The 26,344-nt window shown below is 36.9% G+C and overlaps 1 protein-coding gene across 1 annotated transcript in view; it reads left to right on the plus strand.

Moving 5' to 3' along the window:
• LOC129240601 (probable multidrug resistance-associated protein lethal(2)03659) overlaps positions 1-26,344 on the plus strand; it is a 66,361-nt gene that overhangs the window by 34,216 nt on the left and 5,801 nt on the right. Inside the window, exons 3-6 of the mRNA XM_054876509.1 lie at positions 1,602-1,687; positions 23,372-23,531; positions 23,820-24,192; positions 24,329-25,098. Of these exons, the coding sequence (XP_054732484.1) occupies positions 1,602-1,687; positions 23,372-23,531; positions 23,820-24,192; positions 24,329-25,098 (1,389 nt within the window). The remainder of the gene's footprint in view (positions 1-1,601; positions 1,688-23,371; positions 23,532-23,819; positions 24,193-24,328; positions 25,099-26,344) is intronic.

A 26,344-nucleotide genomic window follows, 5' to 3' on the forward strand; every position in this document is an offset into this window, starting at 1 on the left:
CAGAAAATATATGATTTTCATATTATTTATTTCTTTATTCTTTATTCAAGCGCTTTGGCATAAACAATATTTTTTGTTTTTCTTTTTGTTTTTGAGTAAATATAAAATATAAATTGAAAATCAGGAAAAAAGAAGATTGTTTTTAAATTTCAAATCAACGCATATGAATAAACAATCGTCTTTTTTCCTGATCATCCATGAATTTTTCGTTTCAATTTATATGTTTTATTAAGCATTGGAGCTTTTTTAACCATTATCCATTTATATTTTTCAAAAAAAAAAACGAAACAAATTTTTTTTTTCCACGAACACATAATTTCATTCGGATTTCACATTAAATTCTCAAATTTCGTAAGAAGTTATTCACTGTTCCAAAATCCACTCCAAAAAAATTCACAAACAATTTTTACATATTGCACTTACGTTTTTTCCTTATGGCATCCAAATCAGAAAGAAATATTGACACATTGTAACTCACACTGTCAATTTGACAGTTCAGTTCCGCCCCAAGCGTTAAAAAAGTAAGCGACATTATGGCTGGTTCAAAAGAACGCTGTACCCGTTGCCAGTGCTCCGAATTATAACCAAACTTTACGAAACCCATTTTCAATACTTACTTAACAATGTGCGTAAGTTTGGTATAATTCGGTGCAAAGACACGGCGGGTCCACGTTTTGGCATATATTTCGAGACCCTAGTCATCAATAGGTATGAAAATTAAGCCGTATTAAAGCACTTATCCACAGCTTTCATTTGATATCCATATTGTACAAACACATTCTAGGGTCCACGTTTTGGTCTCTATCTGGAGACCCTAGTCACGGAGCGGAAGGAAATACTCTGAACTAAAGCATTCACCAACAGCTTCCATTTGATACCCATATTGTACATACACATCCGAAGGTTACCCGGGTCCACGTTTTGACCTATATCACGAGACCCTATCTACCAATAGGTATCCAAACTATACGGAAACCATTTTCAATACCTCCTTAACAATGTGTGTAAGTTTGGTTTAATTCGGTTTAAAGACACGGCGGGTCCACGTTTTGGCATATATTTCGAGACCCTAGTCATCAATAGGTATGAAAGTTACCCCGTATTAAAGCACTTATCAACAGCTTCCATTTGATACCCATATTGTACATACACAACCAAAGGTTACCCGAGTCCACGTTTTGACCTATATCTCGAGACTCCAGTCACGGAGCGGCATGAAAAATACTCTGAACTAAAGCATTCACCAACAGCTTCCATTTGATACCCATATTGTACATACACGTCCGAAGGTTACCCGGGTCCACGTTTTGACCTATATCTCGAGCTCTATTTCCAAAATAAAATATAATTCATGTTACTCGTGGATAATGTAGCTTTCGAATGGTGAAAGAATTTTTAAAATCGGTCCAGTAGTTTTTGAGCCTATTCATTACAACCAAACAAACAAACAAACAAAGTTTTCCTCTTTATAATATTAGTATAGATAATTATAATTAGGTATTAAGTATGCATATGAATAATAAAAATTAGTTAGTTCTATAACTACGAGATTAATTATTCAAATTTTTTAATTATTATGGATATTTTTATTTCCGTTTCAGCTTTACTATGCCAGTATTTTTCAAGGGTCGCAAGAAAACATTGGCCGAACAGGACCTCTATAGAGCTTTAACTACTCACAGATCAGGTAAGAGGGAAATGGAAATATTATACGCTCTCTTTCCAACTCAAAATGTTATATTTTAGTACTGAGTCGATTTTATAACATTTATTTATTTTATTGCTGACTCTATTTATTTTATGATCTGGACCAGTGGCATTTCACCTACATTTCTTATGCAAATTTGACCCTGAATCTGCACATGGATTCAAATACAAAAACGTGGAATATTCTTCGAGATGTATCTGTTCTTCCAATTTTTGTTTTTCATATCAATGTGTTAGCTTCTAGGAAGGAAATGAATTCTTGCCAAAGATTGGGTAAACATACATATCGGATTTTAAATTGAAATAAAACAACGACAACTCAAATTTATTGGGCAATATTTATTAGTTTTCTGTAGAACGATTCATGACATTTTTTTTGGTGCCATAATTTGGCCATCCGTAAACAAAGATTTTGAAGGAGTCGCTGGAGGACTTCGGTGGGAATCTCGTGAATAATTCTAGTAATGATGGCTTCCAATGCCTCAATTCAAGGTGATTTATCCACAAAGTATTTAGACTTTAAATATCCCTACAAATAAAAGTCCAAAGGTGTGATAGCACACAACCATGGTGGCCAATCCAGTGGTCCAACACGAGAGATAAATTTACTCACCGAAACGACGACGCAGTAAATCCATTGTTTCACGGACTGTATGGAAAGTAGTGCCGTTTACCGTCTTATTGGAACCAAATGTTGTGGAAATCACGGGCTTAATTTCCAGCTTCAAAAAGTCGTTTATCATAGCGCGATAGAGTTCGCCATCCGCTGTTATATTGGCACCAGCCTCCTCTTTGAAGAAGAGCTGTTTTCTATGGATGTAAGGGCTTTTCTTGAATGGCTTCGGGCTCCTCTTCAGCCCAAATACGTTAGTTTTGCTTATTAACGTAGCCATTAAAATGGGCCTCATTGGTAGGATGGTTATGTACATCATAAGTCGACCTGAGCACGCGATGGACACTTTTCACAGAGCGTCGATTTTCGTAATACAATTGTAAACATTGTTGAGGCGTCTTTCCATAATGAAATGTTAATGAATACTATTTAGTTTGACTGTAGTCACGCGTAATCTGTCAAAAAGCCACTATTGGTACAAGATTGCAATCTGATCATTCCTAATTACGCTCCTTTAATTTCACAAAAACTAGTTTTGAAATCGACTAACTAAAGGGTGGCTAAGTTTCAAGGGCCGGTGTTGATTTTGAATAAAATACAATATTTTTAGAAAATTATTGTCATTTCTCTTTATTATGATAATATTGGTACGGCTCAATTATGTATGGAACAAAATATTGGCCAAATGGCACACCGCCATCCGATGGTCCAAATTTTCGATGACGCTGAGGCATAATTGAGGTTCTATGCCGTTAATATGCCGAATTATTTCATCCTTTAACTCTTGAATTATTGCTGGCTTATCGACGTACACCTTTTCTTTCAAATAACCTCAAAGAAAGAAGTCCAACGGTGTCGTTGACGTTTAGGTGTGGTTCACATTCAACATCGGCCCTTTAAAGTTAACCACCTTTTATAAATAAATTCGGAGGAAATGGCAATTTAGTAAACTCACACGTTTTTTTGAACTCAAAAAAGTAATAACTCGAAAACTGTTCAGGTCTCTTAATATCTAACTTCCTATTCGGATTTAGGGGTCAATTTTACACAAGAGTGTTAAATGTACAGAATTTTTTTTAATTTGTATATTAGTGCTATTTGAATTGACCAAAAGGTAGTTTTCCACTAAAATCGATAATTTTCTGATTAGAAATCGATTTGTCCCCAAAAAAAATGCAAGCGATATTTTGTTTTTGCGTTTAAGGTGGCTGTCACAAATTCGTTAGCAAATACCCATTTTTTTCTGATGTTTTTCTTTTTTTATTTGAATACTTTCTAAAATTTTATTACTAAATTTTTCACTGCGTACTCAATTCATATTGTGTATAGTTAAGAATAAAAAAATTAATGAAAAATCATTAATGGCTTGGCTTCGAAATAAATGCTCCCAATCTCTCGTATTCTGCCATTAAAACATTTAAAATGCTAATATAATATAATAGTTTTCATGAAAAATAATCAAAATCGTTTGCGTACAACTAAAAGTAAATTTGTACGAACCCTGCAAACTGGTGGATACAAGAATACTGGGCCATATAATAATAAAATCGTAAAAAATTGTTATAAAACCATAAAAATATATGTTGCTGAGCATTCCTCTTCACTAGGGGTGTCAAAATTATTCTAACTACAAACACGTTTTCATACATATATATATGCACATTTATAGCTTTTTGTTTTGTATATATTTATTGCATTTTTATATCTGGAGCATTAAGCAATGCATTTGATTTCGAACAGACTGTGTGTTTTTTTTTTTGTTTTTTGCCTACCTCGCGAGAAAAACTGGCGCACCAAATTTGAAATCAATGCTATTTGGAGGATTAATAACTTGAAATGAGACCAAGAAAGCAATTCTGTTGAATTACAAAAAATATCATCCAATTCACTTTTCTTCATGGAACAGGGTATTTGTTTACATTCATGTTTTCCAGCTGCACAGTGAATTTAATTGAAGTATACAAGTTGAAAAATATTTTGATTATGAAGTCCAAAATACATAAATAATCTAAGGAAAGACGCATGAAAGGAGAATCGACTCACACCATATTTTTGTCAATTTTAAAGCTGCTTTCGACAGCACGAAAAGAAGTTGCCTACACGCGGCGATGTCTGAATTTGGTATCTCCGCAAAACTACAGGGTGAACGATACCAACTTTACACTGCTTGTATGTATCTGTAAAACAGCTCATAACATCAACGCCAAAATTGTTCTAATGACAGTTCAATATATTGTTTATAAGCCATCAAAAGCATTTGCGTCTCGGTTTTGTGGAATTTTTTTTTTCTGCGATGAAATTCAAACGTTATAGTGTGATTGTGTTATATTTGGCTGGAAAATCACAACCAGCCATTGTTCGTGAGCTCAGTCACCTCAAAGTGAATAAAATGTTTGTGTATCGCACTATAAAACGTTACAATGATACTGGTAGCATTGCAAAACGCTACGGAGGTGGACCAAAAAAAACCGCAATAACGCCAGAAATGGTTCGGAAAGTCAAGGCTCGACTTGCACGAAGTCCACGTCGAAGTGGAAGATAAATGGCCAAAGAACTGAAAATATCGCAAGACAGCATTCGACGCATGTTGGAAAATCAGCTCAAGGTCAAGGCTTACAAGTTCCAAAAAGCACTCGATCTTTCCCCCCAGCAAAAAAAAGTTCGGTGCGAAAGAGCAAAGGAATTGTTGCGCTTGAGCAGTTCATAAACACTCAAAGCGAACGTGTTTACTTGACTGAACGCTCATACGAGAATTTGAGCCTACGTATGGCCACTCGAAGCAATTTCCCATCGCAAGTAATGGTTTGGGCCGCAGTGACCGCTGATGGACGGCTACGTTAGCTGCGCCAAAAATTCCGCGTAATTAGCTGTCATTAACCATAACCCACAAACACCATTCACAATTTCAACGGCCTAGTTTGCATTTTTGCCTTTATCAAAGAAAAACTGAAAAATGTACCGAATTTTCTCTTTGTTGCCTCTCATTGTTAACACCCTGTAACTCACAATTGAATGGAGCGAATGGAAAACAGCAAAATAATTTTTTTAGTGTGAAATGTTAACTTGACAACGAGCATAAACTTTAAATTTTTGATCCATACTTTACGAGATATCGATCATAACAGGCATCTACCGAGAAAATAATTTATTTCTTTTCTTGCCAAAAATTAAAAATATTTAATTATATGAAAAAACCCCCAAGGGCCGTCCCAAAAACAAAAATGTTTAAATTAACCCGATTCTCTACCCTCTTGAAACTTGCACTTTGATAGGCCGAAATTCAATGGGCTACAAAACTGCATACTCAAAGTTTTTCTAAAAATAAGTGCTTGGTCTTTTCGCTTGAGCGCATTGGCAGGGCGGCTACGTCAAATTAGAATTTTTATGGTAACATTAAAAACAATAGAATATCCACCAAAAAATAAATACAAAATAATATCTTCACAATAAATAAATTTACAATAAAAAATATTTTTAATATGTTTCTGTCATTTTGTAGACTTTTTGAGACGATTCTCTATGAAATTGAATCATTTTTATGCAACCATTTTACATAAAATACCTTTTGAAATCAGGTAATCTCAATTTTGGGCATTTTTTGTCAACCAGTTAAGAGTGGTTTTACTTATGCGCCTGTACACTAGTTATATTCGCCCCTGTATATACAGAGTGGCGCAAAATTAATCCCCCAAAATCTCCTAAAATATTTAATCTGAATAGTAAAAAGTAACAGTATTAAATTAATATGTACATAAAAGGTGGCGCAAAATTAATCACCCTATTGGAAAATTTATAATTTTTTGCAAAATAGGATATATTAACATTTTCTCCGATAGTCAAGCCGCGATTAAGGCTCTGACAACGCCATGGTGCAGAACGAAATTAGTAAACTCCTGTAAAGAGGAGATCAGATCACTTGGGTGTGCAGGTAACGTTTCTCTGATCTGGGTTCCAGGATATAGGAACATAGAGGGAAATGAAATTGCTGATGAGCTTGCCAGGAAGGGGACTGGACTGGCCTCAGAGACCTCCTACCCGGTCATCGGCATCCTCTTGACAGTTGTTAAAGGGGAACTGCACAAATTATTTCTCAGGAAAGCGCAGAAAAGATGGAGCTCCATTTCTTCATGTGCTATTTCGAAAACCCTTTGGCCCCAATATGATATACGAAGGACTCAGAAAGTTCTTTGGACTTCTCGTCATTCAATTTCCAAACTCGTAGCTGTGTTTGCCGGTCACTGGACGATCGGCACACACGCGGAAAAGCTAGGGTTACCATTTAACCCCCATTGCAGAAGCTATGGGGACCTTTCAGAGAAGGAGACCGTTGAGTATTTTCCGGGTTTGGCAGCTAGAAGACTAAGGTCACTGGGAGATCCTTTCTTCGACAGCCTGGGGCAGTGCGCCAACCTAAATCCAATCAATCTTCTCCATTATATCAACAGCTCTGGTTGGCTGTAGATATCTGCCTGTTGGACGTATCATAATGGTATCAAAACGGCGCTTTAGTGCTACTTGAGGAGTGCCAGGTGCACTTCAACCATTTCACCTACCTACCTACGACTAAACGAACTAAACAAAGAGCAGCAGACCAGGAGTCTGTAAAGCTCCAAATAAAGATTTCCATCACTCAAAATAATTTTTGTTTTTAGTAAAAAAGTTATTCAAAAACAAAATTGGATAATTAATTTTGCGCCACCTGCACCTATACATATACTCACATAATGCTTTTCATTGACAGATAGAACTTAACAGGTAAATTTTCTCGCATGGTACTTATTTTATTTAAGTCTGCCATATAACAACACTCGAAGCGCTTATGCACTACAGCATACAGATACTTATGCAAATATATTACATGCTATGCAACATTCGACATGCTTTGAATAAATGACGCGTAATAAATAAGTATTTACATATATTCTTATGTATGTACGAATTCAAGCTCCTGGGAAATTATGGCTGTAACTCAAATAATTTACCACTCGAACAGAAAAGAAATAAATCTAAATGTGATATTGTGGATAAGCACTTGAAATTTGGCCTTTATCAAAAAAACGAGACACAACACAAAAATAAAAAGAAAAACAAAAAATAAGCTAACACAATACGAAGAATGCAACTGATACTCTGATGATGAATGGTTGCACGTGCGTATATTTAATTATTTATCATTGCTTTTGTTGGCTGGCATTTCCATTTAAGTGTTTCGAATTAAGAATGTCATGTTAATGCCATCATTAATTGCTTTCCATAATATCCACAATAAGGGGCTATCAACGCTATAATATCACATGCAAGTGTACTATTTGCCATATTTATATGTATGTATGTGTGTATATAGAGAAAATAGCTGGGGCTTATGTTAGATGGCTGCCCCAGCAGTAGATAAAATTAGACCTAAACGAGTTGTTAATTGTGGAAGAAATTCGATGAAATTTTTATCGGCAACCCCAACGTTACGAGTATAAAGATAAAAGTTGAGATATTTATTTTTAATAATTTAATTGCCTCTTAAAGTGTTAAAACTTTACTTGAAGGACTTAAGCCAAAAATTATTATTAAACATTATGAGTTCGCAATTATTTGACAGATTTTGCGGAAGCAGTGGTCCACCCAGGACTGTTATGCTAGAAGAAGGTTTGACAGATTTTGTTTTGATAACTTCCGGTTCTTCGCTCTCTGAAAGCCTGAACACATTTTCTTAATCAGTAATCCAGTATTTTAAATGAATTGTAATCTATTCTAATCTAATCGTTTGCTTTATTAAATCGTTAATTACGTTCAAAACATTATCGCTGCTACTTGTTCAAGATTGTTGAACTTTGCCTTCGCTCAACACGATTGCAGGAATAAAAAATAAATAAATAATTGCTGCGTAGCGTTTTTCATTGCTTGCCGAGGGGCGACCGCTATTAGAAAAATTTGCTCTATCATGCACGGATATTGGAACCTACGCTCCCGAACCGTAGTCACGTACCAACCCATTGGGCTACGGTGGCCGCTTCCACGAATACGAGTATATCAATTAATTTCAACAAGAAACACTAAGCGCCGATAGGAATTTTCCCGCCTAGATAGAGAAAATATGTACGGGCAACATCAGCACTGAGAAATACTGCGGCCAAAAATATCTTTTTTATCTCAATATTACATCCGTGACATTCAGCTCATCAGTCATTTTCAGACTTTCTAATGAAGACGAAACGGCACATACTTGATTGTCGTATTGCCTTTCGTAGAATTAGATTTGCATTTCGTGCCTAGAGCCAGCCATGGTCAGACATTCACATCGAGTGTGTTAAATGTCTCATCATCCTACAGATATAATTAGCATTCTGTATCAGTAAATAGGCATAACCAGTGAGAGAGCATTAGGATAGGAGACTCTATCACCTATTCACCAAAAAACCTATCGGATAGTGGCGGACCAATGGCCTTATAAGATTTCCGAACAACTGATACATTTAAATAGAAGAATACTTTCAACATAGAAAGCAAAAAACAAAAAAATTGTCAAAAATCAAGACAGTCTTTTTATCGAAGAAAAACATACATTGTTTTACTTCATGTACTTCATATTCGAAAATCCTTCGAGGAAAATACTTAAGAACAAAGCCAAATAATAGTAAAATATTAAAAATAAAATATTTTGTTGCAAATTCGTTTTGCTTTATTAGTGTTCCACAGCTCCTTTGCAATGCCTTATGTATTAAACATCTACAATGTTCAACAGAAATGGAGTCCCATGCTGTCGTTGCCTTTTCAAATAACTGATCCAAATTTCTGATATACTGCGTACTGAGTGCATTTTTTACGTCGTTTCAAAGATGTTCTATTAGTCGCTTTCTTTTTTCTGCAAAGTTTTCTGCGGCTTTCTACTCAGAAAAATTGTTGAAAATATTAAAAAGCATAATTTTTGATGTGAAATGAACAAACAACTATTTAGTAACAATTTGTAGCTGTTTAAATTGTTGGCGAGAAAAATCACAAATGGTAAAAATTGCCTCAATTGAGCTATCTCGTATTAAATTAAAAATCACATGATTTTATTTTGTCCACAATAATTTGTTCAATTTCATCAACGCTGTCAGATGAAGAACATTGTCTTCATATTTTCCTTGCCTCCGTCTATGCATTTATGCAAATATCCGATTGTCAAATTAGTTAATAACCAAGAAATACAAGCATAAACACCAAAGTTGCTTTCAAAGCTTCCGATTTGTATTTCGAAAACTGCAGCAACGGTGACTGGAGGCTGTCGTTCAAAAGTACATACCTCTATATCATTGGCCGATTCCGACTTCAAATAAACTTTATAAATTTTGCCTAAAATATATTTACTTACATTCCCCATTTTAATCAGAATTTTTATTTCAACTTAGAACTTTGATTCAATTCGCAAATTTTGATTCGTGTTTATTTTTACTTTGCGATCAGTTGTTTTTCACATTTGCAAATTCTCACAAGTAAAAATTTATCCAGTAAAAACGTGCAACTTCCCCTCAAAATGAAATGCCAATTTGCTTTTTTCCCCCTAGTTAGCAAGTTTTTTGGATACACGAACACCAAAACTTGGTAATTAGCAATTGTTACGAATTAGTTGCTTCACGAACAGACCTATTATTGAATCGCTTCAGCTAAAGTGCTATAGAAATACTCCATATACTTACTTACTTACTTACTTACCAGTTACAAAATAAAACAGAAAACAATGCAGAAAGTTTTGGACGAAGACCGAATCGTTCTTAAGTAAAGGGTTTTTCAATTGGCGCGGGTCGATTTTGGCGCCGTGTGGCAGCCATTTTGTTTTGGTGACATCTGTCAAATCTTTTGTTTATTATTCAGTTGTTTATGCTAAATCATCATGGCAAGTTACACGATTGAACAGCACATTCAAATGATAAAACTTTATTATCAAAATGAGTGTTCATTAACGCAAACGTTGCGCGCATTGCGCCCATTTTTCGGTAGACGTGGTGGCCCTTCAAAGTCGACTCTTCAACGTTTGGTGGCCAAATTTGAGGCGACCGGGTCAGTAAACAATCAGCCAACACCCGTACGTTCAAGGAATGCAAGATCAGCCGAGAACATTGCCGCGGTCCGTGAAAGTGTACAGCAGAACCCGAGGCAGTCTATTCCTCGCCGTGCACAAGAACTTGGCCTTTCGCAGACTTCAACTTCGCAAATTTTGCGTCGGGACTTGGGCCTACACCCGTACAAGATTTAACTGACCCAGGAGCTCAAAGTTGATGACCATAGACTACGCCGTTTGTTCGCTGACTGGGCTTCGAATCGTTTGGAAGAGAACCCCAGTTTTGGGCGAAAAATCATCATTAGTGACGAGGCGCATTTTTGGATGAATGGCTGTGTTAACAAACAAAATTGCCGTATATGGCACGACACCAATCCACACGAGGTTCACCAGGTGATAATGCATCCTCAAAAAGTTACCGTTTGGTGTGGATTTTGGGCCGACGACGTCATTGGTCCGTACTTTTTTGAAAACGACGTTGGTGAGGCGGTCACCGTCAACAGCGAGCACTACACAACGATGATAACCAATTTCTTATGGCCCATATTGAACCATATGGACCTAGACGACATGTGGTTCCAGCAGGACGGCGCTACGTGCCACACAGCAAACGCCACGATTGACATTCTGCACATCTACCCGCCCTTATTGAAAAACCCTTTACATATATTTCTCACAAAAATATCACAGTGGAATTCGCAGTCTCCACCAGGCATTTCTGTTTTGACAGAGGTTTTTTAACATAATCTGTGGAAGGTGGTGATGAGGGGGTTATGCTGTTACACACAGCAGTTTTGGGAACAAAATTATAATGCCGTTTTTATTTATTAAAATTATTCACAAATTACAAAAAAATTAAATATGTGCACTAGCCGGGTATTCGCTTGTTCATACATACGTGCATACATACATATGTATGTATGTATATAATTTAATATCACTTTACAACCTTTGACTTGAAACAGTCTTCAAAGTGTAAAGTTGCACAAACATTTCAGAGAAGCAAGAAGTTGCTGTAACTCGACGCATATCAGTGTCAAATATGTCTCATGTGATGAATTAGTCAGAAATCACGTTGTTGTTCGTACATACATACATACATACATACATACATACATACATACATATGTAGGCAATTATTTACTTACATTGATTTTAGTGCTATATGCATGTATGCATATCATATACATACATATTTGCTCAAGTATTCGCAGAAACACAAATATTCTGTGCACAAATACAATTCACATAATTTAACAAACTTTGAAGTTTGGCCGGCAAGCGACAGTAATATAAGTATGTATCAAAACATCAGGCGATACCCCCAAATCCAACTGCTAATATTCCTCTATACATATAAATGTGTAAATATGTTTGCAAGCTATGAATGTGAAATGATTAATATAATACATTTGCATTAATACATAGTAACGAGGGTAAATCCCTGCATGGAAATGCTCGAGTACTGAAGTGCGCGTTTTAAGTGGTCTTAGAATAGCTATGCCTAACAACAACATTGCAATATTTGCGTATTTGTTGGTTACGACATTAAAAGCTTATTATTGAGACTTCGTTGATTGCCGTCGCAAAGTAATTTTACACATTTAATTAGGAAAGCATTAGTTTGTCTATTTCGCTTTCGTGTGTACACAAAAGCTGTTTTTGCTCGTGAATTCAAGGGCAACTCTTTATTAGTTCGCCTTCCATCTCTTTTCCACACAAGCAACTGGGACATTTACACAGCGATATTCTTGTATATGTGGATTGTACCCCTTTTGCGATAGATAAGAACTAAAACCGAATTTGCTGTGACGTCAGTAAACAAATAAAAGCAAAAAAAAAAAACAAATTACTTGTTGGTAAGAGGAAATAGGGAACGGTAATGATATTATTGACATTAAAGTACTCTGAGGAAAGAGCAAATGTAAACAATCGAAGCTGCATAATTTTTATCAGTTTGTTTAATTTAAAAATCACTATGTAATCTTAAAGTCACCTACTCACCAAGCCAATCACTGAGTATTTACAATAAGTAACTTCTCTTCCCTTTGTTTGTTTATGTGCAGCGCTGACTGCATCACTAGTCATAATAGCGAAAAATTAAGTAGCAGTTGTTGGAAGGCGCCACCTTCTGTATTCTGTACACAGTAAACTATAACGATATGCAGTCATTTTTTGGTAGTTCAAAATTATTAAGAAATACGACAGGTGGGAAATAAGTAGGATCTGAATCCCTTTTTCGATAGTACAGCATGTACAGTGTTAAATAAATAAATAAATACATAAAATTTGAAACATGTAAAAATTTAGATTCTTTCAGGTTTCACTATAAAAACTAAAAATACGGATTTTAATAATTATATGTGAAAAATGACATAATTTAAATGTCTACGGCACATCTGCAGGCCAAACAGACGATTTACGATTGTTGGGAACGTTGAGGTATCGAGTTGAAAGTTGTCTAGTAACACTTTGCGCTATCGGAGCAATAGTCTCAATAGAACGTCCAGTTTTTGGTCTTGAATTTTCTTCACCAATCTTTGAGTTGCCAACTCATTCGCAAGATTATTTCCACCAACAAATTACAAATTTTGCAATATGTTGTTCTGTCATGTAAAATTGTGCATCTGTCTACTTGACAAATGTCAGAGATGACAAAAAAAGAGGTACCTTCCAGGAATTATTCACTACTCACGTCTAGGTGCCACTTTTGAAAGGCATTTACTTACATACATATGTATATGTAAGTATGTAGATATCGCTAGCTGAAAGTCAAAAGTTCTGTTTTTCAAATTTTACAGGAAAAATTTCTAAGTTATTTCCTTGAACCACTTATTTAAAACATACAAAATTTTGCGTATTCGAAGCTTAAAACATTGTACAGGACCATAAGTAAAAACACTCTCAACTGGTCGTCAAAAAATGCCTGCTGAGATCACCTGATTCCAAAACGCTCTTTTATGTATGTAGTGGTTGCATAAAAAATGATTAAATTTCATAGAAAATCGTATCAAAAAGTTTAAAAAATGTACTACAAATTTAGATTTTTCTCATTAAAAAAGCATTATTATAGCTTAGAAATATATTAAAAATATTTATTATTGTAAATTTTCCTAGTCAAAGATATTATTTTCTATTTTTTGGTCAATATTCTATTGTTTTTTAGTGTTACCATAAAAATTTTAATTTAGCATAGCACCCCAATACGCAAAGACCAAGCACTCACACTATTACAAGCCTAGGTGCCTGTCATAAAAATGGGAAGAAGTGTTTATTAGGGCGGGTCGATTTAAAAATCGCTCATTGCTCTGTGAAAATCGTATTCTAGGGATCAAAATAAGAAACTTTGCCGAAGGAACCATACCTCTAAAACGAATTCTGATGTCCCCCAATTTAAAAATATCACCATTTTTGGCCTTTACATGAAAAAATTAGCTAAATGGCTATGTTTTTTCTTTATTTTTATTTGTTTATAATAATATTTATTATTTATTTATAATAATATCTATTTTTCTCTTAAGAAATTTATTTAGTCAGAACATATGTAAATGAAAAAAAATTAATTTAAGTGAGTTATAGAAAAGAAACTAAAAAGTTCGACCCAAATTGGGGGACATTAGAATTAATTCGTGTTAGAGATATGGTTCCTTCGGCAAAGTTTCTTATTTTGATCCCTAGAATATGATTTTCACAGAGCAATGGGCGATTTTTTTCCTTCCCACAAATCGACCCGGCCTAGTGTTTATACTTGTATTTCTGTACAATGGCTTAAACCACTCCAATTGAATCGATTCCCAGAACGTTAATGAAATTTTTTTGTATTCTTTGGGATTTATCACATTTTCGGTGAGTATTTTGGATTTAGCGAAGTTGCTTATCACTGAATAGAAAGGTTTAGAAATGTAACAAGTAACTAGATACCTATTTTAGAAAACGATGCATTTTTAATATTTCTCGCTTCTTACATCCAAATATATGATTTTCGAAAAGTGAACTTAACTATAATACTTTTCACTCTACTTGATAAAATTCAAATTGAAGTAGAAAAAAAAAACACATCACGCTCCAGACTGCCTCAAACGACTACTTAGCGCATCAGACACCATAGCAATCATGCGAAAATACGCTCCTGATATGCAAGAAGGTGCCTTCAGAGTCATTTCGGTACTTATTTTTCATTCAGCAAAGTGGTCCGCTATTGCTGAAATCGTAATGGATCTGAAACAGAAATTCGTTCCGGCTTTCTCTGCAGGGTTTAAACATTTCTGTTCATTCACATGCACACACACACACATACATATATACATACTGACAATAAATAAACACTTTAATCGCCAGTGGCTGAGTGAAATTTCAATGTCGGCTCGGCAAATTGGAAACGGTGCCTACTCACCTAATATTGCCGGCTTTAACATTTTTATATATGTATGCATGCACATACTTATACAGATGTTTGTATGTATGCTTGTGGTTAAAATGCAGCAACTAAAAAGAATAAACGCGACTTATCCACTTAGACTTTACTTTTATATAGCAATTAAAACTTTCTTTGCATCCAAAGCGTCAATTAAGCTTTGCCCAAATAATGCACCCATACACACATATATGGATATACGAGCAAATATATGTACTTTAAAAAAGCGTTTACAGGTGTATACGCATTGTTACCGTCCAATTAAGGCCAACTGTCATTTGTAAATGTGCACTTATCGCCATTTTTTATTTTCATTCGTTTTATTTTGCTGCCCCTTTGCTTGGCTTACATTTCCCAAAATGCAATATCATTTATACAGTGCATTTCACAAAAAGGTGTTTAGTTCTTAATACAAATTGTGTACCAAACTTGCGGAAAAGTGATTTCTTTCCCATGGGAATTCAATTTAATTTACAAAGCGTAACAAAGTGGCCGCCGAGCCGAATGGGTTGGTGCGTGATTACCATTCGGAATTCACAGAGAGATCGTTGGTTCGAATATCGGTGAAACACCAAAATGAAGAAAAAGTTGTTTCTAATAGCAGTCGCCCCTCGGCAGGCAATGGCAAACCTCCGAGTGTATTTCTGTCATGAAAAAGCTCCTCGTGAAAATTTCTGCCGTTCGGAGTCGGCTTGAAACTGTAGGTCCCTCCATTTGTGAAACAACATCAATGGGCATGCCACAAATAGGAGGAGGAGCTCGGCCAAATACCCAAACAGGATGTACGTGCCAATTATATTTATATGTATAGCAGCTAATTAGGTTTTGATTCCGTTCAGGTATTTTTAATGTTAAAGATGGACCATAAAAAAGTTTTAAACCATTAGCGTAAAAGTTTTATGCAAAAGTAATGGATTTCATTTTCCCCAAACCAATATTAAAGGGTACTACCTAAAAAGAAATATGTTTTGAAGTGAAAACTTCTTTAGAATCGTTGGGAGTGATTTGAGACTCGATGAAACGAAAAAGCGACACTACGAAGCGTTATATGTTGATATACGTATATGTGTGTGGCTGCGTACTGCTGAGCCACGCTAGTATAGTGAGTGTTGTAGTATGTATACTACACTGCCTATTACTTGCTTTGCACGGTGAGCGAGAAGGCATTATGTATACCTATACTACACTACCTAATACTTGCTTAGACCAATCGTCCTACGAATGGTTGTGTGTATGTGAGTACGTCTGTGTAATATACGCGTTACGACGCTCATAATAGCAACCACGTGTGCTGTATTGCGTCCGTATTGTTATATTCGTAAATATTTTCATTTTTAAATATTTACCGCAATTGCAGGCGGTGTTGCAATATACCACAATCAAAATGACGGTGCTCGTATTGTAACTCCACAGATAGATCTGAATGCTCAGCAACTAGAATCACTGTCTGTTCAGCTCTCTAAAGTGGGAGAAATATGTGCATGAGAAACCAAATTGAGCAATGGAAACACAGTTTTAATTGTGGCAATTTATATTTCACCGAATCAATAAATAAATAGCATCACAGAATTCATTCACGAAAATTTAATAAAGTATACACCAGAAGTATCGCGGATACTTAGAAAAGATTACGATAAAGTTCCAATGATTTTAAGTGGCGATTTTAAGGTAAATTTTGCATTGGACACAGCGGTTCCTTTAATTGACTTTCTCTATACAACATTCAATTTAAAAATGTGTAACAATCGCACTGAATCGACAACACGATCAAAAACAACCATTGACGCGGTATTTCAAAGACATGTTGACAACATCGAAACCATAGCATTTGTATCATATTTTAGCTATCATAAGCCACTCGTATCATTTGTTGAAATTGAAAACATTGAGGATGAATAATAATAAAATGAAGAAAATAATATATGAACTTTATAGCAATATTATAATGAACCTATAATTATCCCGCCCCTAATGCTGCTTTCGTCTCATTCTCTTTCAGTTTGTTTTACGGAAGGTTTCACTTCTATCGCGTCTAACCGTTAGACTGGTATTTTTTTTTTTTTTGGTTCGCCATTCTACTTTATATATATAGTATGTACGTATATTTTTTTAAAAATCATTGTTTTACCACTTGTCGAACACTAAATTACAGCACAAATAAATTCGGTAGTAAACACTCCAGATAAGCTTATGATTCAAACAACAAATGTACTCCTAGTAGCCAATCGTTGATATTTATACGCGTGCAGGCTATAAATTTTCTATAAACTAAAAATGCCTAGTCATGTAATTTCTAAACCCAATAAATATTATCATCGGAAGGTTACAAAGCACTTTTTAAAGTTTTTTTCCAACTCTAACGATTTTGGACGTGGATTATCGATACAGGAATTAAGTAATCGACTGACTTCGTCTTCTGGCATTGAAGCATCACATTTAGCCACTGACACAACGAGCTCTAACGTGCCCTTCGATCCTTGCAGGATGAATTTCGTGAAGGTCGTCCAAAAACGGTTGTTGTGCCAGAAACAATAGACGCCGTGCGGCAATTTATACAACAAAATCGTCATGTGACCCTCATTGTGGGATAGAGGCATCCTTGGGCATTAGTATGACTAGACATACATTCAATAATGCATGAACATTTGTTCGGCAAGAAGATTTGCTCACGTTGGACATCACATACATAATTTGACAATTGCCTAAGCAAGAAATCGGGCTCGTGCCAATTGTTGTAAAGAAATGTTGAAGAAATTCAGCCGCGGCGGTTCAAAGCACATTTATGACATCGTAACAGGTGACGAATCTTGAATCTATGCATGTGGCTGTTGATTGGTTAAAGTGGGGATTCATCAAGAACCCAAGAAGCGCTTTCGCACCATTTTGTTGCCACATCCTCGTTACCAACTTGTTTAATGGTTATTTACAGCAGGACTATAACCATTCTGTGCGGTTTAAGAACCTTATTAGGATTTCGATGTCTAAGCCAGATAGTTGTTCGAAAATCTCCAACAGTGATTTGCCAACGGTTGACATCCTCTCCTTCCATTTCGTTTTCTTTTTCTCTGCTTGTGTGTTGTGAGGCATACCCATTTTGGCTGCTTGTTCCTCGATAGACCTGAAGCCAGTTATCACCTCGGTGAGTCTGCAGGCATCGCTTTGTTTCATATTTATCAGTATTGACGTTTGTTTGTTGTTGTAGGTGGGCCAAAAAGCTGTGCTATTTTTGCATGTCGTCTGGTCTTAAAAAGAAGTGTGCGATTAAGCAACCTACAAGCTTCCGCAATTGCCAGCACTTCCGAATGAAAGACACTGCCAGCATCAGGAAGACGTACAAATTTTTAAATTGTAAATCTGTGAGAATATATAGTACTTATACCTGCCCCAACGTCACAATCCATATTTGAACCATCTGTGAAGACTGTAGTATCAAAGTTCTTAAGTAAAAGACCTTTACTTCATTCCTTCCGAGATGGAAAGAGAGTGACAAAATTCTTATTGAATGTCACCGTTAGGATGGTGTAATCAGTCCTACCCGAGGTGGACTGAGTGTGTCGCAATAATAGATTGGCATGACCATAAGTTCTTTCCCTCTAGTATGAATGTTCCAAAACGAGCTTAATCCAAAAAAAGTTGTTCGCGGAAGAAGCAACTCAAAGCAAATGGTCGCCTGTATTGGAAGTGTTCAGAAAATCTTATCAGGCTGCAACTGTCCCACTAGAGAAACTTAAAACAGTAAATTCTGAGTGGTGCACAACAATTTGATTGCCAGAATTTTTCGGAGAATTAAAAAAACCAAAGCCAAAGGCGAATCATCCTTCACCAAGACAATGCGAGCTCTCACGTATCGGTTCACACCGGAGAATTTTTGAGCACTTAAAAGATCGAATTAGTAAATTATCCGCCATACAGCATTGATTTGGCAACTAATGATTTCTTTTTGTTCCCGAACATCTACGTTTTTCAACGCCTAAAGAAGCTTTTAAAGCTCTTTAAACAGCTCGTTTTGGAAGTATCCACTTCTGAGCGGCGAAAGTGTCTTAAAAATGGATTCGAGCGAACGCAGAAGTGTATTGACTTCCAAGGAGAATATTTTGAAAAGCACTAAAGCCATTTTCATTATTATTTGACTGCATTTTCATTATTGGGCGCATAATATAAAAGTTAACCCTCGTAACTTCTTTCATTTACCCATCAATTGACGTAGTTTACATGCAGCTAGGCAACATCGCATCACTCTAAATATTTCGCAATCTTGTTAAGATAAACATTTTTGCCACCTTTCATAATGTTACTCGTATCAGATGAAATGAACGATTAAATGGTAGGCGCTTAACAATAGCCAGAGATAAAAAAAATGGAATTTCCTCGTTCAAATTAAATAATTAATATAATTCGATCAAAACGGAATGATTTGTATGTTGACTATCGACCAAATGCTTATATTTAGATTAAAGTAGCCAATAATTATTTATGTATACGACAATAACATTTACTTTTGGTGCGTCGATGAAATCTGGTAGTATTCCAATTGTTCAAATTTGAAATGATGAAAGTTTAAGCTTTTTGAACTTGTCCCTGTTAAAAAAAAAAAATAAAAAAAAAACTACTATTGAGCAGCAAATATTCATAAGTAAAGTAAAACAAAAATAGATCAAATTGTTCGCTTAAAAATGAGGCAACACTGCCTAGCTTAGGGAGAGTGAAGGCTCGTAAGGTTTGTTAGCGCACACCTCTTCAGAGTGGGGGATTCGTTGGATCTAGCTGGAATTAACCGCATTTTGATAGTTGTGTGTGATATCGATAATTTGGTTTTATAAAAATGGTAGACTATATTTCAGTTATTCTAATGATTATCTAAAATTTGCTTTCCAATCACTTTACTCAAACTTCATTTTATTTTAATTTATTCCTTGTTTTAGTGTGTTGTTGTTTCGGCATGAAAGCACTTATTAATTTTAAAGCAGCTCTTGGTTTTTCTAAAGCAATAAGATATTATTCAAGGTGGCGCAAAATTAATCACCCTATCGGCAGATTTTTAACTTTTGGAAATGACGTCAAACGTCAATCATATTAGACCTTCATAAACTAGACAGTTGCAGACAAGCAATGGGGCGCGTTAGGTCGCTCAAAAACATTTTTTTTTATTTTGTAAAATTGGATGATTAGTTTTGCGCCACCTTGCATTCCCAATTTACTTGCTCTATCCGAACCTTCGGGATATTATAAAAAAATAAGATTCTAGAAAAGGTTTCAAATAAAAGATGCGCTCGTGTGAATTTCATTGAAATATAAGGTGACTTCTTCCTGCCCCCTTGTGCCACCTTAATTTTTATCATAATTGTTTTGTCGCATATTTATGCTACCAAAAATATTAAATGGCAGCCGCCGTCGTCTTAAAACTGTAGGGCCCTTCATTTGTGGAATAGCAAATGATGTTGTTTAGTTGTAAGCCAACTCCGAATGGCAAATGGTTTTTATGAGAAGCCTACACAGAAGCTTGCCATTACTTACCGAGGGGCGACCGCTATTAGAAAAAACCTTGTGGTGTTTCAAGCCCAGAAATAGTTTTGAACCCGTACTCTATCGAATGGTGCTCGCACCACAAGTCTTAAATGATAACTGATATTTCCCGGAGACTTTCACAGATGTTGATTCTTGTAGTGAAATTTTCAAGGGCATTCAGGTATTTTCTAAAGTTCCAGTTGTTTCCGGTTTATCACCTAAAATCTAAGATTGAGATGAACCAATAGAAAAAGTCCAAAGACATGGAATCGGGCGATATGGACGAACAAATTTCTGCAGAATACATTCTGTCAAAAAAGTACCGGGAATTGTTCAAAAAAATGCAAAATAATTGTTAAATCATCAAAATTCATTTTGTCGCCTTCAAAATAGGCTCCATTCGAAGCAATACCCATATGCCAACGATTAGTACAGTCATCAAAGCTCCCTTTAAAAGCGTTTGAAGAGATCAGCTCCTTCAGCGAATTCTCCTTAAGACCTCTATCGACTCAAAGCGGCGTCCGCGGAGTGGCAATTTAAGTTTTGGGAAAAGGAAAAAAGTCACAGGCGACTAAATTCGGTGAATACGGTGGTTTTTCGATGATATTTGTTGAGTTTATGGTCAAAAACGTGTTAACATTATGAGCCTTGTGAGACGGTGCGTTATCATGGTGCATCCATGAGTTTTCTTTCCACAAATTGGGCCATTTCCTACGCACTTCTACATTCTCTCTCAAACGTCGCATAACTTCCAAGTTATATTCTTTTTTTACCGTAGAAACATTTGAAATGAATTCCGAGTGCACAACACCATGATAATCAAGGAAAACGAGTACCATGACTTTGACTTTTGACCGACTTTCACGTGGTTTTTTGGGTTTCGGCTCATGTGGATAGTGCCATTCAGCCGCCCGTTAACTGGTTTGCATGTCAAACTCATATACTTCTGTCTCATCATCTGTTATGATGCGATGGATAAACGTTGGGTCCGAATTCACTTGCTCAAGCATGTCTTCAGCTACCTTCTTCCCATGAATTTTTTGAAAGAAATTGAACTCTCTTAGAACGAGTCGAGCAGCCACGCATCTCATGCCCAATTGATGGTGTAAAATGTTGCGAATTGATTCGTGAGATACGCTAAGGTCACGAGCTACCTCCCTCAAATTTAAATGATGATTTTCCAGCACAACTTCCTTGACTTTGTTGACGTTTTCATTCCTTGAAGACGTTGATGGGCGACCAGATCCGAGCAAATCTTCCACGACTTCTCGGCCCTCTGTAAAAACCTTATACACTCGTAGACTCGTGTTTTTGATAAAGCACACTCGCCTTAGGTTTTCTGCAACATTTTCAACGATTCGGCACACGAAATCCTATTCAAAACACAAAATTTAAGACAAATTCTTTGTTCGATATTTTTATTCATAGTGAAAATCCCAGAGCACACGTGTGTGTGAATGTGTAACGCGCACTTCTTAAATGAACAATTCCCGATACGAGTATTTTTTTTTGACAAAATGTATCTTGATATTATCTCCATTCCATCAATGACGTCTTTAACGTTTCGCACTTGTTACGTTAAAGCGTAACAACTCAAAATTTCCAAATTTTAGTTTTTTGCAAGAAAACAATGTACAGTGGTCATCTCTAAAAAAAAAAAATAATAATAATTGGCGCATACACTTCTGTTAGGTGTTTGGCCGAGCTCCTCCTCCTATTTGTGGTGTGCGTCTTGGTGTTGTCCCACAAATGGAGGGACCTACAGTTTCAAGCCGACTCCGAACGGCAGATATTTTTATGAGGAGCTTTTTCATGGCAGAAAAACACTCGGAGGTTTGCCATTGCCTGCCGAGGGGCGTCCGCTATTAGAAAAATGTTTTTATTAATTTTGCTTTCACCGAGATTCGAACCAACGACCTCTCAGTGAATTCCGAATGGTGATCACGCACCAACCCATTCGGCTACGGCGGCCGCCTAGTGGTCATCTCTACCCACTGTAAAAATCGTTCAGTGGTTTGTCTAGTCTTTCGTTAAAAAAACCGTTATGACTCTCTCTTTGTTTTCAGAATGACTTCTTTTGTCTCAACTAAAGAGTTACATTTTTAGTTGTCTCCAAGTGTTTGAACAAATTTGGGTCACATAAGTGTAACATTTTGAATTGTGCCTTTTTACAACCAAACGGTTTGTTTAAAATATACCACTAAGTGTATACAAAAATGTCAGGAAAAGAGTAACAACTCAAAAATTTGTTATTTTAGCGCAACTACTAAACAAATAAGAATGAAACAACCGTTATATTGTTTTTAATGATATTTTCGTGCAATTACATATTTTTTTCCTTGTAATATATTATTAATATTTACGGAAACAGTTTTTCGTCTCTACTGAAAATGTTCAGATTTTGAGTTGTTACGCTTTAACGTAGCAAGTGCGATTTGTTAATAGCTAGTATCGCTATCCATTAACGGAAAGTGCATTTCCAGCTATATTTTCGAAGGAAAAGGACACAATTGCCGAGCTCCTCCTTCTATTTGTGGTGTGCGTCTTGACATTGTTCCACAAATGAAGGAGCCTACAGTTTTAAACCGACTCCGAGCGGCAGATATTTTTTATGAGTAGCTTCATGGACACTCAGAGGTTTTCTATTGCCTGCCGAGGGGCGACCGCTATTAGAAAAAAACTTTTTCTATGATTTGGTATTTGATGCACATTCAAAGCAGGCTTCATCCACTATTTACGAAGGAAGATTGTACAATCGCACCCCAACCCTGAAAGAACGAAACAAACATGTCCTGATGTCTTGAATTATTGTGCCGAATCAGTTGCCTCGAAGCTTTTGATGGAATTTTTTATACTAAACTCTATTCACAATTTTTGTAATTGGATTTCAATTATTTCTAAGTGGCTTGCTTGATTTAAGTAAATTATACAATTTCTATTTAATATTTTCCACACAAACAAACGTCATCGAACAAGCCACGAGCTGTGACGAGTGTTAACTCTAACTCGAGAGACCCTGTATTTTAGCATAAATCCAACGTAAATAAAATAACATCAATCACTAAATGCTCGTGTATGTGTACTTTTATGATTTCAGCCACACTGGGAAATAAGATGAGCGATGCCTGGGAGGCGGAGATCGATAAGAAACGACAGAAGCACAAGGAACCCAATCTCGTGAGTGCTGTACTACGCGTGTTCGGTGCGCGCTACGCATTTCTTGGCTTCTTATTATTTCTGCTGGAAATTGGTCTACGGTAAGTAACCAGGCATGCATCAGACATGCATACATACATACCTACATATATATGGACGCATGGGCGCATACATACTTACACATTAAGAACATTTCTTGCACATGTCAGGTGGCTATTAGTTATGTGCGACATGCATTCCCATACAGACTTACCTACCTCGTACGTCTTATATGTATGTATGTATGTATGCCCGTGTATCCGCCTTTGCCAGCTAATCTTGAACTACTCAATTTACTATTTATATAATTCAACATCGTCTCGTTCATCTTTGTACGTATTTGTCCGCAGCATTACACAGCCACTTTTTCTTGGTGGCCTGGTTAATTACTATTCCAATTCGACTAACAGCGGGAGCACCAACACTGCCTACCTCTACGCCCTGGGTGTAATACTGTGCAGCGCACTCAATGTGCTGCTACTGCATCCGCTCATGATGGCCATTCTACACACGGGCATGAAGGTGCGCGTCTCCCTGTGCAGTGTGATTTATCGGAAGACGCTACGCTTAAGCAGAACGGCGCTGGGTAGCACCACAACCGGGCAGGTAGTGAATCTGATATCGAACGATGTGGGCCGGCTGGATACGTCACTCATACAAATGCATTATTTATGGCTGGGACCAACCGAAGTTGTAATTATAACATTGCTCATGTACAGAGAGGTATGCACAAGAAAGTAACGGATTTATTGTTGTAACATTAAAATCGCCTTCACACACACGAAGCCATGAATCTCTGAACGTGTGTGGCGTCTATTGCATACTCATACCATAACACAAATATATTTTATTATTTCAGATTGGCGTCTCTTCCCTATTTGGCGTTGCCTTCATGTTACTCTTCCTGCCACTGCAGGCCTATCTTGGCCGGAAGACATCTGTGCTGCGTTTGCGTACGGCGCTGTGCACTGATGAGCGCGTGCGCATGATGAACGAAATCATCTCGGGCATACAAGTGATCAAGATGTACGCGTGGGAGAAGCCCTTTGGCAAGATGGTGCAATATGCGCGTCGCAAGGAAATGAAAGCCATACGCAACGTCAATTATATTCGTGGTATACTGCAATCATTCATCATGTTCATGACACGCGTGTCCATCTTTGCCAGCTTGGTGGGTTATGTGCTGTTGGGTCAGTTCCTGACTGCGGAGAAGGCGTTCGTCATCACTGCCTACTACAACATTTTGCGCAACACAATGACTGTCTACTTCCCTTTGGCCATATCCCAGTATGCCGAGACAATGGTCTCCTTGAAGCGTATACAAAAGTATTTGTTGTACGATGAGACGAAAGTGAAGGATCGCTCAGAAGACGTCGAAAATGAGTACAATAAAATCAAGCAGACATACATCATAGAGGAGAACGAGAAATCACTTTCACTGAATGGCAGTCTGAAGCCATTAGGGCCACCGCAAGAGAGAAAACATACAAACGCAGTCATTGAAATACACAAATTGAAGGCGAAATGGGATCATTCTATGACAGAGTACACATTGGACAATATCGAGCTGAAGGTGAAGCCGCGTACACTGGTGGCTGTAATTGGGCCAGTGGGTTCTGGGAAATCAAGGTAAGTACGAGCATAATCTTTTGTACGTAGGTAGGTGGGTGAATTGATTTAAGTGCCATTGATGCCATGATACTATTATGAGACCTCCAACAGACAGATGTCTACAACCAGCCAGAGCTGTTGATGTAATGGAGAAGATTGATGGGATTTAGGTTGAGGCACTGCCCCAGGAGCACCCAATGACCTTAATCGTCTAGCTGCCAAGCCCGGACATTTACAGAGAAAGTGCTCAACAATTTCCTTCTCTGAAAGGTCCCCACGGCTTCTGCAATGGGGGTTAAATGGTAAACCTAGCTTTTCCGCGTGTGCGCCGATCGTCTAATAGCCGGTAAAGACAGGTACGAGTTTGGAAATTGAAAGGTGCGGAGTGGCCAGGACTATCTGCGCCCTGCGTCTATTCTCCTGGGCCATAGGATCTTCAAATGAGCACATGAAGAAGTAGAGCGCCATCTTTTTCAATTCAAGTTGTTGTTGCAATTCCCCTTTAACAACAGTCAGGGGGATGCCGATGACCGGGTAGGAGATCGTTGAGACCGATTCAGCTATCTTCCTGGCAAAAATCTTTTGAACTTTCTTTTGTATTTTGTGCTAATACGAAATTTGCGTTCAATAATGAAAACAGAGTAAAATATGGTAATAATGAAAATGGCTTTAGTGTTTTCAAAATATTCTCCTTGGAAGTCAATGCCCTTCTGCACGCGCTTGAACCAAATTTCAAAGCTTGTTTGTCACTCAGAAGTGGATACCTCCATAGCGAGCTGTTTAAAGGCTTCAACAGCTTCTTTAGGCGTTGAAAAACGTAGACCGCACATCTTATTTTTGATGTTCAAGAACAAAGGAAATCATTAGGTGCTAAATTAAGGCTGTAAGGCGGATGTGCTGTAAGGTTGAGTGCTCAAAATCTCTTTGTGTGAGCCGTTACGTGTGAGTTCGCATTGATTTGGTGAAGGATGATTCGTCTTCGGCGGTTGGTTTTTTTTAATTCTCCGAAAATTTCTAGCAAACAAATGGTTGTGTACCACTCAGAATTGACTGTTTTCAGTTTCTCTAGTGGTACAGCTGCGGCTTGATAAGATTTTCTGCACCCTCCGAAACAGGCGGCAATTATTTTGACGAGTTTCTTCCGCGAGTAACTTTTGTTGGATTAAGCTCGTCTTGGAACACTCATATTGTCGAATGCTGTTTCGTTTCCAGCTCATATGCCTAAATCCAAGATTCGTCACCCGTTATGACATCATAGACGTGC

Source organism: Anastrepha obliqua, chromosome 1 (assembly GCF_027943255.1).
Source record: "Anastrepha obliqua isolate idAnaObli1 chromosome 1, idAnaObli1_1.0, whole genome shotgun sequence".
NCBI lineage: Eukaryota > Metazoa > Arthropoda > Insecta > Diptera > Tephritidae > Anastrepha > Anastrepha obliqua.